The sequence below is a fragment of the Antechinus flavipes genome, chromosome 2 (genome assembly GCF_016432865.1).
Source record: "Antechinus flavipes isolate AdamAnt ecotype Samford, QLD, Australia chromosome 2, AdamAnt_v2, whole genome shotgun sequence".
NCBI classification, from domain to species: domain Eukaryota; kingdom Metazoa; phylum Chordata; class Mammalia; order Dasyuromorphia; family Dasyuridae; genus Antechinus; species Antechinus flavipes.
In genome coordinates, this window is record NC_067399.1 from 448,719,432 (window position 1) to 448,731,845 (window position 12,414).

The window sequence follows — 12,414 nt, forward strand, 5'->3', positions numbered from 1 at the left end:
GGAATTTCTGTGCAGCCCATCACTCCCCACATTTCCCTGCCTTTGACTTTTATGTGGCTTCAAACCCAGCACGATTTTAAATAACTAATCTGTCCTCATAGAAGCTTTAGCTGATCACAAAAGGCAGGCTTCTTGAAATTCACAAGAGAATGAGGAACTTTTCACTTTCTCCCCCTTGCTGTATGTGATTACTAATGTTGATTATAGCCACTTATAGACAGTTTCAAAGCTGTCTCTATTCTTTTCTCTATCTCTCTACCAACATCTTTCTTTCTCCATCCTACCTCTACTTCTCCTCAGTCTTCGTTACAGATAACTGTCAAAGGCTCAGGTTGCTGCTGGAAAATACAAGGAAGTAATTGAATACAAGGAAAAGGCAATGAAGTCCCAAGGAACCAACTTTGCCTCAGTCATCCCGTTGGCTGAGAGGCCCTGAATCTCCAGACAGAGATGCTCCATGGCCAGATTGTTGGATGAACTGGCTTTGGATGTTATAGAGCTCAAGTCCCCAGGATACACTCAGCCTTGGCTTAGTAGATACTAAAGTGGGTTATACAGCTGGAACAATAGGGCCATATTATAAAACCCAAATTCCTCCTTTCTTTAATGGCAAGGAGAATGGAGTTGTTTGGAATCATATATATAGGGAATGATAAAGACTGAGAGACATAACAAGATATTAGAGTTATAAGTTATCAGTTAAAAACAAACATAGGCTAGATAGTCACCTGTGTGGTACTAGAAAACTACCCCTGTCCCCAAATATTTCCCTTCCCCAGAGATCCCAGGACTTCTAACACTAATAGAATTAAGTATTGTCCCCTGTGGAATCCTTTCTCAAAAAATCAGATTCCTCTGGGAAGGGCAGCATATTCAGGCTCTTAGCCCTTCTCTAAGTAAACCTCAGAATTATTACTAGTTAATTTGAGTGTTCAGGTCAAACAGCATAAGACACACCCTCAAATAAACTTTGTAATTCATGATATTTAAATATATTTATATATGAAGTAAGGACAAATTCAGCTGGGTAGGAGGATTTATATATACACAGGCTTTTACTCTGCTGAAGGAATGCATACATTTTAGTTTTTACTCCTTAACTTTGCACTCCAGGGCAAAATTCCAGTCTTATAGCCTTAGTTATGACTCTGGCCAAGAGTCTTAAGTATAGTGACTTTGTAGATATATTGCCAGCTTAATCATTTTGTACCAGCTAGCTCTTTAATGGAGCAGAGATTTGGGGCAAGGCTATAGGTTCCTCCAGAATATTAGGCCTCTGGGGTTTATCCCTGATTTCCTTTGGACTTATTTACTCTGGGTCTGACTGAGTCAATGCTAAGAGTTGGGGTTCCCCATTGTGCTTGAGGAGATTTGGGAAGCATCTTCATGGGGCCTTGTGATATCTGGTTGTTCTTGCTTTGCTTCAAGCATTTGTGTCTCAGCATTTCAAGTTTGTGGAACCATTGCAATCCTCCTGCCCATGGACCTTAATCCCTTCACTGACAAAGACTCCCTTCTGCTCCTTGCCGCCATAGCCTGTGTATTGGACAGCTGAAGCCAGACACTCTTTGCATAGTTTCCTCCTTACTCCGCTTTTACCAGTAAACATAATTTTTCTCAGTTTCTAATCTTTGAATCACAAGATCAGAAATAAGTTCTTTGGGGCTTCCCTGTTCTTGTGAGCCCACTATGGAAGGCCTCTGGGACCCAAGCTTGACAGACCTTGCCTGCTGGCCTGGCAACTGTTTGGAGTGGTTTGTCAGGCAAACAAATCAGAACAAGACTATCCTAAAAGTCATTTGTTAGACTCATCAACCTTGATGTCCAGTTATTTGTGGGCAAACATGAGTCACCCCTTCTGATTGTTGGCATGTCGGGCTAAAATGATTCATCTATTAATGTCTGCCCTTGATGTAACTGCAGATAATGCTTCTGACCCACTCTGAGGAGGGTCTAGTCCTGGTCTGGCCTCCTATGAAAAGAGAAGATCAGCAGAGAGCCACACTCTTACCTGCTGCTGCTTTGTGCCCAAGGATCTGCATGAATGAAGTCACTGGTCAGGGCTGGGGGCACAGACTGGGAAGGTCCTGTGACTTGAGCATCAGCAACATTAGACTACAAAGTGGGAATGGCTAACATGAGCTGGCTGCTTTAAGTCTGCCTGACTTCCCCCTGATGTGAATACCTCCTATAGGGCCCTACATCTAGACCAACTAACGTGCTTGGTTCTGAGGGGATTGAAGAACACTTCTTATGACTTAAATTCTTTTCTTTAGGCAGCTCAGAGAATTTTATAGGAACATTCTTCTAGGATGCCCCCAACTGTCCCCACGAACAGGGCTAGTGAAGCCTAGAGAGGAATAGTTGGTGTTCCTTTGTCTGGAAGCCATCCACCAATCTTGGCTTCTGGCCTTTTGGCACAGAGAGCTTAGAATCAAATATCCTACAAACCCTACAGAGCTTCATTTATTATAGCAAAACTTTGACTAGATAATGGGTTCTTTATCTGAGGTCCTTAAGTAAAAAACAAAACAAAAAAACCCTTTATGTCCATTAACCTGTAAATGAAATTTATCATTTCTTTCAATTATTTAATAAACACTGTTCTGAGAAGCAGTCTATAGCTCATACCAGACTATTAATAGGGTCCACATAGGATAAAAGCTTCTGAATTAGAACTTATCTGAGCTTCTGTTTGGGTATTGCTTTTAGCATATTCTTTGGAATTAGAATAGAATTTGTGAGCTGGTGGATAATTGAGTCTCTAGCTCTTCCAATTTGAATTGGGCCCTCACAAGGGAAGTGATTTACCCAAGAATGTCCAGTGAATTAGGAGAACCAGGATCAAGAACTCTGGTCTTTTGACTCCCAGCTTAGGAATCTTTCTACTATACTACACTACTTCAGTTGTAGTGAGTCTTGATCCTCTGAAGGTAGATTTTATATATATCAACAGCTAACTCTAATGAATAAGGTGGCCTAATGCCTTTTATTACTTAAACCCAAAATACATATAAAATAGAGACTGGCTTTGTGCACCCAATTAGAAGGTCATTGTACCAGAAGAAACCTTCCTTGTCATCCAGTCTTACCCCTTTGTTGTACAGATGAGAAAACAAAGACTCAGTGAGATTGCAGGATTTGCCGAACAGCTAGTAATGGGATTTGAACCTAAATTCAAAACCTCTTACTCCAAGTTCAGCACTTTTCAGCCCACCACATGTCTCCAAATACTATTCCAAAGAAGAGCCTTTTTCGGAGCAATAGTTTCCTTATTGAGACAAATGTTCAGCCTCCTGAGGGGACATCATCGCTCCTGTGGGTATACATATTCTGGTATGTAAATGTTGAAAAATGACTCAGTACTCTGTAGCATTACCTCAGACCAGGGGTCCTCAAACTTTTTAAATAGGGGGCCAGTTCACTGTCCCGCAGACTGTTGGAGGGCTGGACTATTGTAAAAACAAAAACTTTGTTTTGTGGGCTTTTAAATACAGAAACTTCATAGCCCTGGGTGAGGGGCATAAAGGATCCTCAGCTGCTGCATCTGGCCCGCAGGCTGTAGTTTGAGGACCCCTGCCTCAGACACTTGACAGCTGGTCTTGGGCAGAGCCAACTTCCTGTATTAGAATTTCCCAGGTCTGGGCTCAGTGAGCACAGAAACCTCACACCTGGATAGATTTCCTTGCCCAGGCCTGGCAAAGGTAAATCATGCTAAACTGGTGAGTCTGAATGCAGGTATGCTTCTCTTTGTGACCTTGTCCCCTCCCCCATCGGGCTGATAACAGGCATTCCCTCCTACTCCCATCCCCCATACTTGGGATTCTAAAAATGGCCCCTCATTGGGGGCCAACGAAAGGGAAGCCTTAAATTCCAAGCTGGGAGACCCTTATGCCAGAGACTGACTTAGACCAGACTCTTGTCTGTCATTCCATTTGAGAGGGGCTGAGCTGGACAGATCTACTTCCTGGCATCTGTGTTTTGAGACCAGTCAACTGGTGAGAGCGTCCGTCCTTCATGTTATAAACTCTGCCATCTGCGTACATGTCTTGTGTCTCCCTACTAGACTCTAAGCTCTTGAAATCAGGCGTTATTTTTATTTTTGTCTTTGTGTTCCCAGCATCTAGCACCAAGCCTGGGTATGCAGAAGGTGCTTAAATAATACTTGTTGAATTGAATCAAATTTCTTTCCTCTTCTCCTTTGGAGACCTCATGTTTTCCATATAAAAATGGGAATGGTAGTATTCTCCCACCCTATTTCATGAGGACTTAACGACAGTTCTGATTCATATGTATGTGTTTATATGTACACACACACTATATATAGCCACACATATGAATTGCATATATTTACATGTAGATACATACATGTGTATATGTTCATGCATATGCACATGCATGTATGTGTGTCATACATGTGTATGCCTGCTTCTATCTATATATATCTGTATATAGATAGCTAATACTGGAGCAAAATCCTCCTTCAGATATCCTTGAGACACTAGGTGTTCTTGGTAATTGGGGAACAGGAGTGCTGGACTAGGACCTGAGAGATCTGAATTTTAGTTTCAGTGTTGCTAGTCTGTAAGATCTTGGACAAGTCATTTCCCTTTTCTGGGCCTCAGTTTCCTTTTTTTGCCTCCCCTACCTCGTGAGTTATGGAAATCAGATGTGAACGTGCCTTTTACACCATAAAGTTCTGTACTCATAATTTCCTAAGAATTTTATAGCTAAAAAGACTTGTGGACCTTTTAGGGGGAGGCCCGTAGCATGTGAGTGCAGGCCCAGACCCATGGAGGACAGTGCTGAGAAGTGGGGGCGTGACTTGCCAAGGGTGACTGCAGTTACTTGTCGAGGCCAGCCTCCCCTGCAGGGCAGGCTCCCGCCTCCCTGTAGAGCAAGCTGAGCACCCGTGCTCCTTTCTGTCCTCTCCTCTCCTCTCGGACTCCTACCCATGCTTCTTTTGGTTGCTTTGGCTGTGTGCTGGCCTCTGGCGGATGCCGCGGCTTTGGGCTGTTTCTCTTTCTGTTCCCCCCCCCTTTGCTCTCCTGTCATCATCATTCTGCTTCTTTTCTTTTTCTGTTCTCCTTTTTTTTCTTCCTCCTGCTCCCCTGTTGTCTATCGGGATTCCCTGTGCTCCAGCCAGACCTGGTTCACATTCAGATGGCTCCAAAGGTACTTCTCTCCTCCCCCTCCCCCTTCCCAGGGCGCCTGGCTGGGGCTGGGGCGAGGGCTGGGGCGAGGGCTGGGTTAGGTCACGGCCGCGCCGAGGAGACCCCTGCTGACGATGTCCCCTTCTCCCATCCTGGGGAGCACCAAGCAGAGAGCATCAGCTGGCAAACGTAACTCATGGACCACCACGGATGGCCGTTCATTTAATGAGGGAAGAGGGCTCTGCCCAAGCAGCCATGATGCCTCCCGGGGGAGAGGGAGCAGCCCCATAGTGATGAATCACACGTCTGTCAGAGGCAGCACAAGGTGGCGGTGGTGGCTGGGTTTGGAAAGCTAGCATCACCTGCATCCTCTTGTTTTTCTCATTGCTGACCTTTGCTAGACATTGTGGTTGAGTGGATGTAGTGCTGGGCCAGGTTCAAATCCTGTTTCAGACAATTCCTAGCAGTATGACCTCAGTGAGCCTCCGTTTCCTCATCTGTAAAGACAGAATAATAGCAACTACCTAACAAGTCTGTGTGAGGCACAAACTGAGATCATGTAGGGAAAGCATTTTGCAAGCCTTAAATTGCTATATAAATCTTCAGTAATCCTGAGGCTCCAGAGTTGAGGTTCTCAGATCTCTTCCCATTTTTCTGGTGCCTGTACCCAAAGACTCTTCTCTCGCAGCCCTTCAAAGGGTGTCTGTGTTTGCTTGGGAGGTGTGTGCAGATAACTCTTTCAGGTGGGAATTTCCCAAATCCCTTGCCATAGAGCCAATATGAAGCCTCCCTTCCAGGAGATGGCCCATTATGCCCCGGTCTGGGTCCTGTCCCCAGAGGATGATGGCATCTACATGGAGATAACTTGGAGAGCCCTCCAAATGTCCTGACTTAGGTCTATCTGCTCCAGCCTTCCCTGGACAAGCAGAGTGGAGAATTTGGGACATTTGGGATCCGGTTAAGGGACCAAAGAACTAACATTAGGAGTTAGGACCCAGGGATTGGAATCCCAGCTCGCCCACTGAGCAAACAAATCACTTCTTTTTCCTCTGTAGAATGAGGGTATGAATTGCATGGTCCCACCAGCCATGATGGCCTATGAGTAGGGTTTTATGCTGCCGGTGGCCCTTTATTCCAGGATCCAGCTTCCCCTAGCCTGGGAGCTGCTGTACTTTCCTCTGTAATAGTCTTTTCTGGACCCAGGCAATCCCCCTGCCAGAAGACTGGCCTCTAGGCTTTGCATTTGACAGTTATGCAAGCCCCTGCCCCTTCCAGGAGAATGAGGCAAAATCAGATAGGCCTAGCTTCTCCTTAGGCTTAAGGCAGATGGCCCAGGCCAGACTGTGCCTGTTCCCTTGGCCACCTCTCTGGCTTTCAGGAACCTGATCTAACATGTCCTGGCTCTAGACCCAGAGCCTGGAGCAGCTGCTTGTGGCGTTTCCTGATTTCTCTGTGTTCTAAGGCAAGGTTCTGTTCTCTCTTAGCTGTCGTTTTCTCCTCTGTAAAATGGAGAGTGGAGAGCTTGACTTAAATGATCTCAAAGCTCCCTCCCACTTCTGACATTCTTTGCTCCTGTCGGTCGGTGGGCAGAGAGAGGGACCAGAGAGAGTTGAGCATTACTCCAAGAACTCCCTGGACCTCCTAACTAATGGCTCCTCTTCTCTTTCCTCCCTTTCTTCAGAGAAGGAGACTGGTGGCTGGCCCACTCACTCACCACTGGACAGACTGGCTACATCCCCAGCAACTACGTGGCCCCATCTGATTCTATCCAGGCTGAGGAGTAAGTAGCAGCACTGCACCCCCTCCTTCTCCACTCCTCTCTTGCTTCCTGTGCCTCCTCCGGTCCTCGGCTGGCTCATATGGGCCTGTCATTTCGGTGTTAGTGGAAAGAGCAGTGGCCTGAGAATAGGAAGATCTGATTTCAAGTCTTGCCCTTACATGCAAGTTTATACTTATATAGTATATATAAGTATACTTACATAATATATTCTATTTATACTTTAGTTTGGTCTTCTGTGAAAAGGGAGATGATACTGTCTATCTCCCTGGGCTATGGCAATTGCAGCTTTTGATAAAGCATAAAACTCTACAGAAATGAGACCTGTTTGTCACTAATTTGCTAATCATCTCTGCCAAGTTCTTAGGAACAGGAACCCACTGGCTTCAATTCAAAGCAAGATTGCCTTTTCCAGAGATCAGTGCTAGATAAAAAGTCAGAGGGCATGGGTTTGAAACTATGCTTCTTGCCCAGAGAACCTTGGTCAAATCATTTGAATGTCTATCTCCTTGTTTAAAGTGGGAATGGGTTGGTGGGATTGAGACCACCTCTAAAGACCCTCTTCCTACATCCTAGCATCCTTTCAATGACATTGGAGAAGTCTGATGCAAACTTGAGTCCTCTCTCTTTTTTGAAAAGACTTTTTTTTTTTTAATCAGCAAAAATCAGATATTTCTTTCTCCTTCCCTTCCCCTCCCTCACCCCAAATTAAGGTGGTATTTTGGCAAGATCACCCGTCGGGAGTCTGAGCGGCTGCTGCTTAATTCGGAGAATCCCCGAGGCACATTTCTGGTCCGGGAAAGTGAGACTACCAAAGGTATCCATTTTTTCCACCTCCTGCTCTGGAATCCTGGGACTATAAGGGCCCTTGTAGGAAGTTTTGGACAGTCTCTAGAAACAACTTACACCTAATTAAGTACCACCCATGTTAATCTAGAGGTCCCATCAACTAGCAAGGTCCTTGGGCTTAGGGTCCAATTCTCTACATTTGAGTCCCAGCTCCCTCTCGTTCTATGATGTGCAGCAAGTCCCTGGCCCTCACTGGACTTCAGGTTTTTTTGTCTGGTGAATGGCAATAATATATTCCCTACTTACAGTTCAAGGTGATAAATAAAGCACAGAAATGTAGAATTGGAAGAGACCTTAATGGTCATTTAGTCCAGCTTCTTTGTCAAAGGAATCCCACCTGAAACATATCAGACAAGTGGCATCTAGCCTCTGCTTAAAGACTTCTGGGAGGAGGAATCACAGTTCCTCTTTTAGACAACAGAATGTCTGGTGTCTAGTTGTTAGGAAGTGTTTTCCTGCTATCCAGACTACTTTTGTTTCTTTGCAATTCCTACTCTTGCTCTTGTGGTTTGACTTTCTGGGTCTCCATAGGAGTTTTACCCTCTTCCACACAACAGTAGCCCTTCAAATACATAAACAGGTTCAGTTGTGTGCTTCCTCCAGTCTTCTCCAGTGTAAACCCCACCAGCTCCTCATGGAGCTGGACTCAAGACACTTCACTATCCCAGCGGCTGCCCCCCGGATGTTTTCCAGCTTATTCACGTCTTCCCAGGACAGCGCTGCACAGAACTGGACACGGCACTTCAGTTATAGGCTACCAATTATACAGGGCAGGCCAGCCTCATCACCTTAGGCTTTCTTACCATGATGCCCAGTGATGCATTAGCTTATCTTAATGGTCATTCCACGCCCTGTTGACTCATGTGGACCTTGCAAGCCTCCTAAACCTTCTGTTCTTTTCCAGCTCTGCTTTCTGTGCACTGTCCTTAGGAACTCAGTTTTAAAAGTAGCAGAATTTAGTAAATATTTATCCCTTTTAAGTTTCATCTCCCTAGATTCAGTCCAACGTTCTGGACAGGGATCAGCAAACTACCATCTGAGATTCTTTACCTGTTTTTATAGAGCCCATGAGCTAAAAAAAAAAAAAAAAAAAAAATTTAATACAGCAACACTTTATTTTCAAATATCAGAATTGTAAGTTTAGGGGCCATATAAAGACAAGCAGCATATTAGAGATGTTTCTTAGATCAGGCGATAGCCAGCCAACCCCTGCTCTTAAAACACTGGTAGATTCTTAGATCCTCATTTTTACTCAGTGTGTTATCTACCTGGCTTTGTGACAACTGTGCACAGGATAAACATGCAATTTTTTATGTCTCTGACAAAAATGTTTGAACATAGGGTCAAACAGATTCCACTGGAAACTTCCTTCCAAGCTGACATTGAATCATTGACCTTTAGTCTTCACTCAGGTCTGAATCCATCTAATTGTATAATCATCTAGGCCAGTGATTTCAAATACAAACAGAAATGAAACTCTGCAGGGCACACATTTAGAAAACCATGAATTAAACATTATCTGTGTTGTATTATAGTTTCACTTATTTTGTACAACATTTTCCAGTTATTTTTTTAGTCTGGTTTGACACCTGAACTAGCCTATACCTCTCCTTTTCCATCAGACTAGCATGAGATATTTTCTCAAATAATTTGCAAGAATCTAGGTAAACTTGACCCATGTAACTCTCCTGTACTATCTGCCTCTAATAGTCCTGTCTAAAATAAAAAAAAGAAAGAAGTTTAATCTGGCATGTTTATTTTTACTTTTTAAAAAGATAGTTTTGTTTATATCTTTTTTTTTTTTTTTGCATTACCATAGTTTTTCTCATTTTCCCTCCTTGAGTCATCCCATATAATGAATGTATATTTTTAAAGACAAAAAAAAAGAAGAAAAAAAGTCAGCATAATTGACCAATACATTGAAAGTCTGATATTGTATACAATGTGCAATATTTGAAGACCTCCTACCTCTGCAAAGGGGTGAAGTGGGAATATTTTTCTTTTGAGTTATGCTTGTTCCTTATCCATTTTTCTGCATTTACTGTTAATATTGTGTGTGTGTGTGAGATTCTTTCCATTTATATTGTTGTCATTGTGTATATTGTTTTCTTAACTGTTTACTCTGTATCAGTTCATGTAACTTTTTTCATGTTTCTCTAAATTCATCACATTCACATGATTTGTTCTTAATAAAGTCATATTACTTCTCTGTGATTACTGTTTCCGTTTCCAGATGTTCCCTCTCTATCTCTTTAATAATCTGTTAAGGAACTTTGCTTGGAATTGAAATCAATTTGGAAGCCAATGATTATCAGACCTTTTTCTTGTTTGTTTGTTTGTTAGTTTTTTTTAATCAGTACACTGGCTCTTCTCCAATTCTGCAGTATCTTTTCCACTCTTCATTATATTTAAATAACATACATACATATATCTCTCCCAGTTATCCCTTTCACATTATAGGAGGATTAGAAGTACTGCCTCCCCCCTCTCCCCCCCTCCCCCCCCAAGCTGTATAAAATTTTTTGGTGTATCAGGAAAGAAATCTGATTTTTTTTTAATAGGGTATTTCTACAGAACCTTATTGTAAAATTTGGGTTAAGTATTTGGTCATGGCTTCTGGGTCATCTGCTAACTTTCACATGTCATCTGTGGGCGGCTTCTACAAAACTATTAAAAATTTTCCATTTAATTTCTTAAGCTGACCCTCATGACGTTGAAACTCCAGTGAGGAAAGTTGTGATGTGGAAGAGATAACTGTAATACATATATTTGTACACCAACTATCAGGAGAATTTGTTTTGCTTAATTATGCTTATTTCTTATAAGAAATTTGGTTTTTTTTCCCCCAGTGGGGAAAAGGAGAGAGAAAGAAGGGAAAAAAATTCCATTTATTTAAAAAACAGAAGATAGAGGGTGCTACAGATAATGGAATATTGCATGCACTTTCAGATGAGATCACTATTACCAATTTTATTTTGTGACAAATGATCTCAGAGTGGTGGTAATCTGTAAATATAAAGGGAAATCATCAATGGGAAACATCAAAATAAAACTTAAAAATACACACATAATAAATATCACTGCTGGTGGGTCAGCAATCACATTCATCAACTAGGTGACCCATAAAGTTCCTTCCAATTCTGAAATTTTCAGCTCTAAATGGAAAGTACTATTCAGTCATTTTTCATTATTTCAGTTCAGTTCAGCAAAGATATATTAAATACTTATAGTGTTTGGTGGCAGGTTGATGATCTCTTTATCAACAACCTCCTGTTGCCTCTTGGAGCAGATAGAAAATGCTATATTTGACATTCAGGATTCTTTTAACCTGGCCCCCTCCTACCTTACCAGTCTTCTTACACCTTACTCCCTAACATGAGCAAGCTCATGACATTCTGGCTGTTCCACAACAAGACATTCCATCTCTGGGTTCCCAACATTCTCTCTAGCTGTCCCCCATGCCAGTGAATGCTCTTCCTCCTCAGCTCTGACTACTGACCTCCCTGGCTTCTTTTAAATCCCAAGTAAAATTCTACTTTCTACACCAACAGGGAAGTCTCCCTCTTAATTCTAGTTCCTTTCCTCCACTCATTATTTCATATTTATCCTATACATAGCTTCCTTTGTATATATTTGCTTTCATGTTGTCTCTCCCATTAGACTGTAAGCTAATTGAGAGCAAGGACTGTCTTTTGCCTCTTTTTGTATCCTGCCTCTCCCCAAGCACAAAAACAGCACCTCTTAGGAGCTTAGTGTTTTTTTTTTTTAATTGTTTTTTCAGAACACTGTGCCAGGCACTGGGTATTCCAAGATAAAAACAAAACAGTCCCTGCTTCTTACCAAAGAGCTACAGTTTGCACATAGATAATTTAACGCCAAGTCATTTGAGGTGGGGGAGAAGACTGACCATTAGGATGATCCAAGAAGGCTTTCATGAGGAGGTCACATGGTAAAAGAGGAGGATTCAGAAGAGCAGAGACAATGAGCACACATCTCTGAGCCCCAGCTGGCCCAAGTTCCCCATGGCACCCCAGTGCTCTTTTAGGGGGTGATTCATGATTTCATCCTCACTCTCCCCTTTTTCTGTAGTTACCACAGCCGAGACAGCAGCTCTGATCCCCCACCTCCAGGGCTGCTGCAGATCACCTGGGCTGCTTCTCTCCCCCTTCTCTATTACACTGTTGGGGCCACACTGATCTGATTTGAAGAATGCCTGGCCCCTTCATTGTCTCCTCCAGCCAATCAGCAGAGTGCCAGGCTTCCCATGGGAAGCCAGGCCTGGTCTTGGCTCCAGCCTTCTCCCTAAGAGCTGTGTGGAAAGTGGGTCAGGGGGCTGGGAATAGCTGGGTTACCCATGACAACCGAGGACTCGGGCCTCCCTCCTCTGCAGAGCCTCTGGCACCAGGACGAACTAGAGACAGACAGAGCAGTATGTGTGGATGCTCAGGCGGCTCAGGGCCCGGGGCTTGCTCTGTGACTGTCTTCTCAGAGCTTCTGGTTGGATTAGATAGTTTCTGGGCCCTTTCCAGTTGTGAAGTTCTGTGCTCCAAGGACCCTCCCAGCTGTCACATGCTGTGTTTTGGTATAAGATCTCTCTTAGTTCCAGCAATCTGTAGTTAAGCAGGTGGCCAAGTC

At 43.3% G+C, this 12,414-nt stretch overlaps 1 protein-coding gene across 5 annotated transcripts in view; it reads left to right on the plus strand.

Annotated features, from left to right (window-relative positions):
- Nucleotides 1–12,414, plus strand: part of SRC (SRC proto-oncogene, non-receptor tyrosine kinase) — a 112,811-nt gene that overhangs the window by 83,974 nt on the left and 16,423 nt on the right. For 3 of the 5 annotated variants that reach the window (XM_051979338.1, XM_051979337.1, XM_051979336.1), the window contains 3 exons: nt 5,143–5,175; nt 6,835–6,933; nt 7,644–7,747. In XM_051979338.1, the coding sequence (XP_051835298.1) occupies nt 5,143–5,175; nt 6,835–6,933; nt 7,644–7,747 (236 nt within the window). The remainder of the gene's footprint in view (nt 1–5,142; nt 5,176–6,834; nt 6,934–7,643; nt 7,748–12,414) is intronic. The other 2 variants (XM_051979340.1, XM_051979341.1) reach the window with 1 other exon arrangement.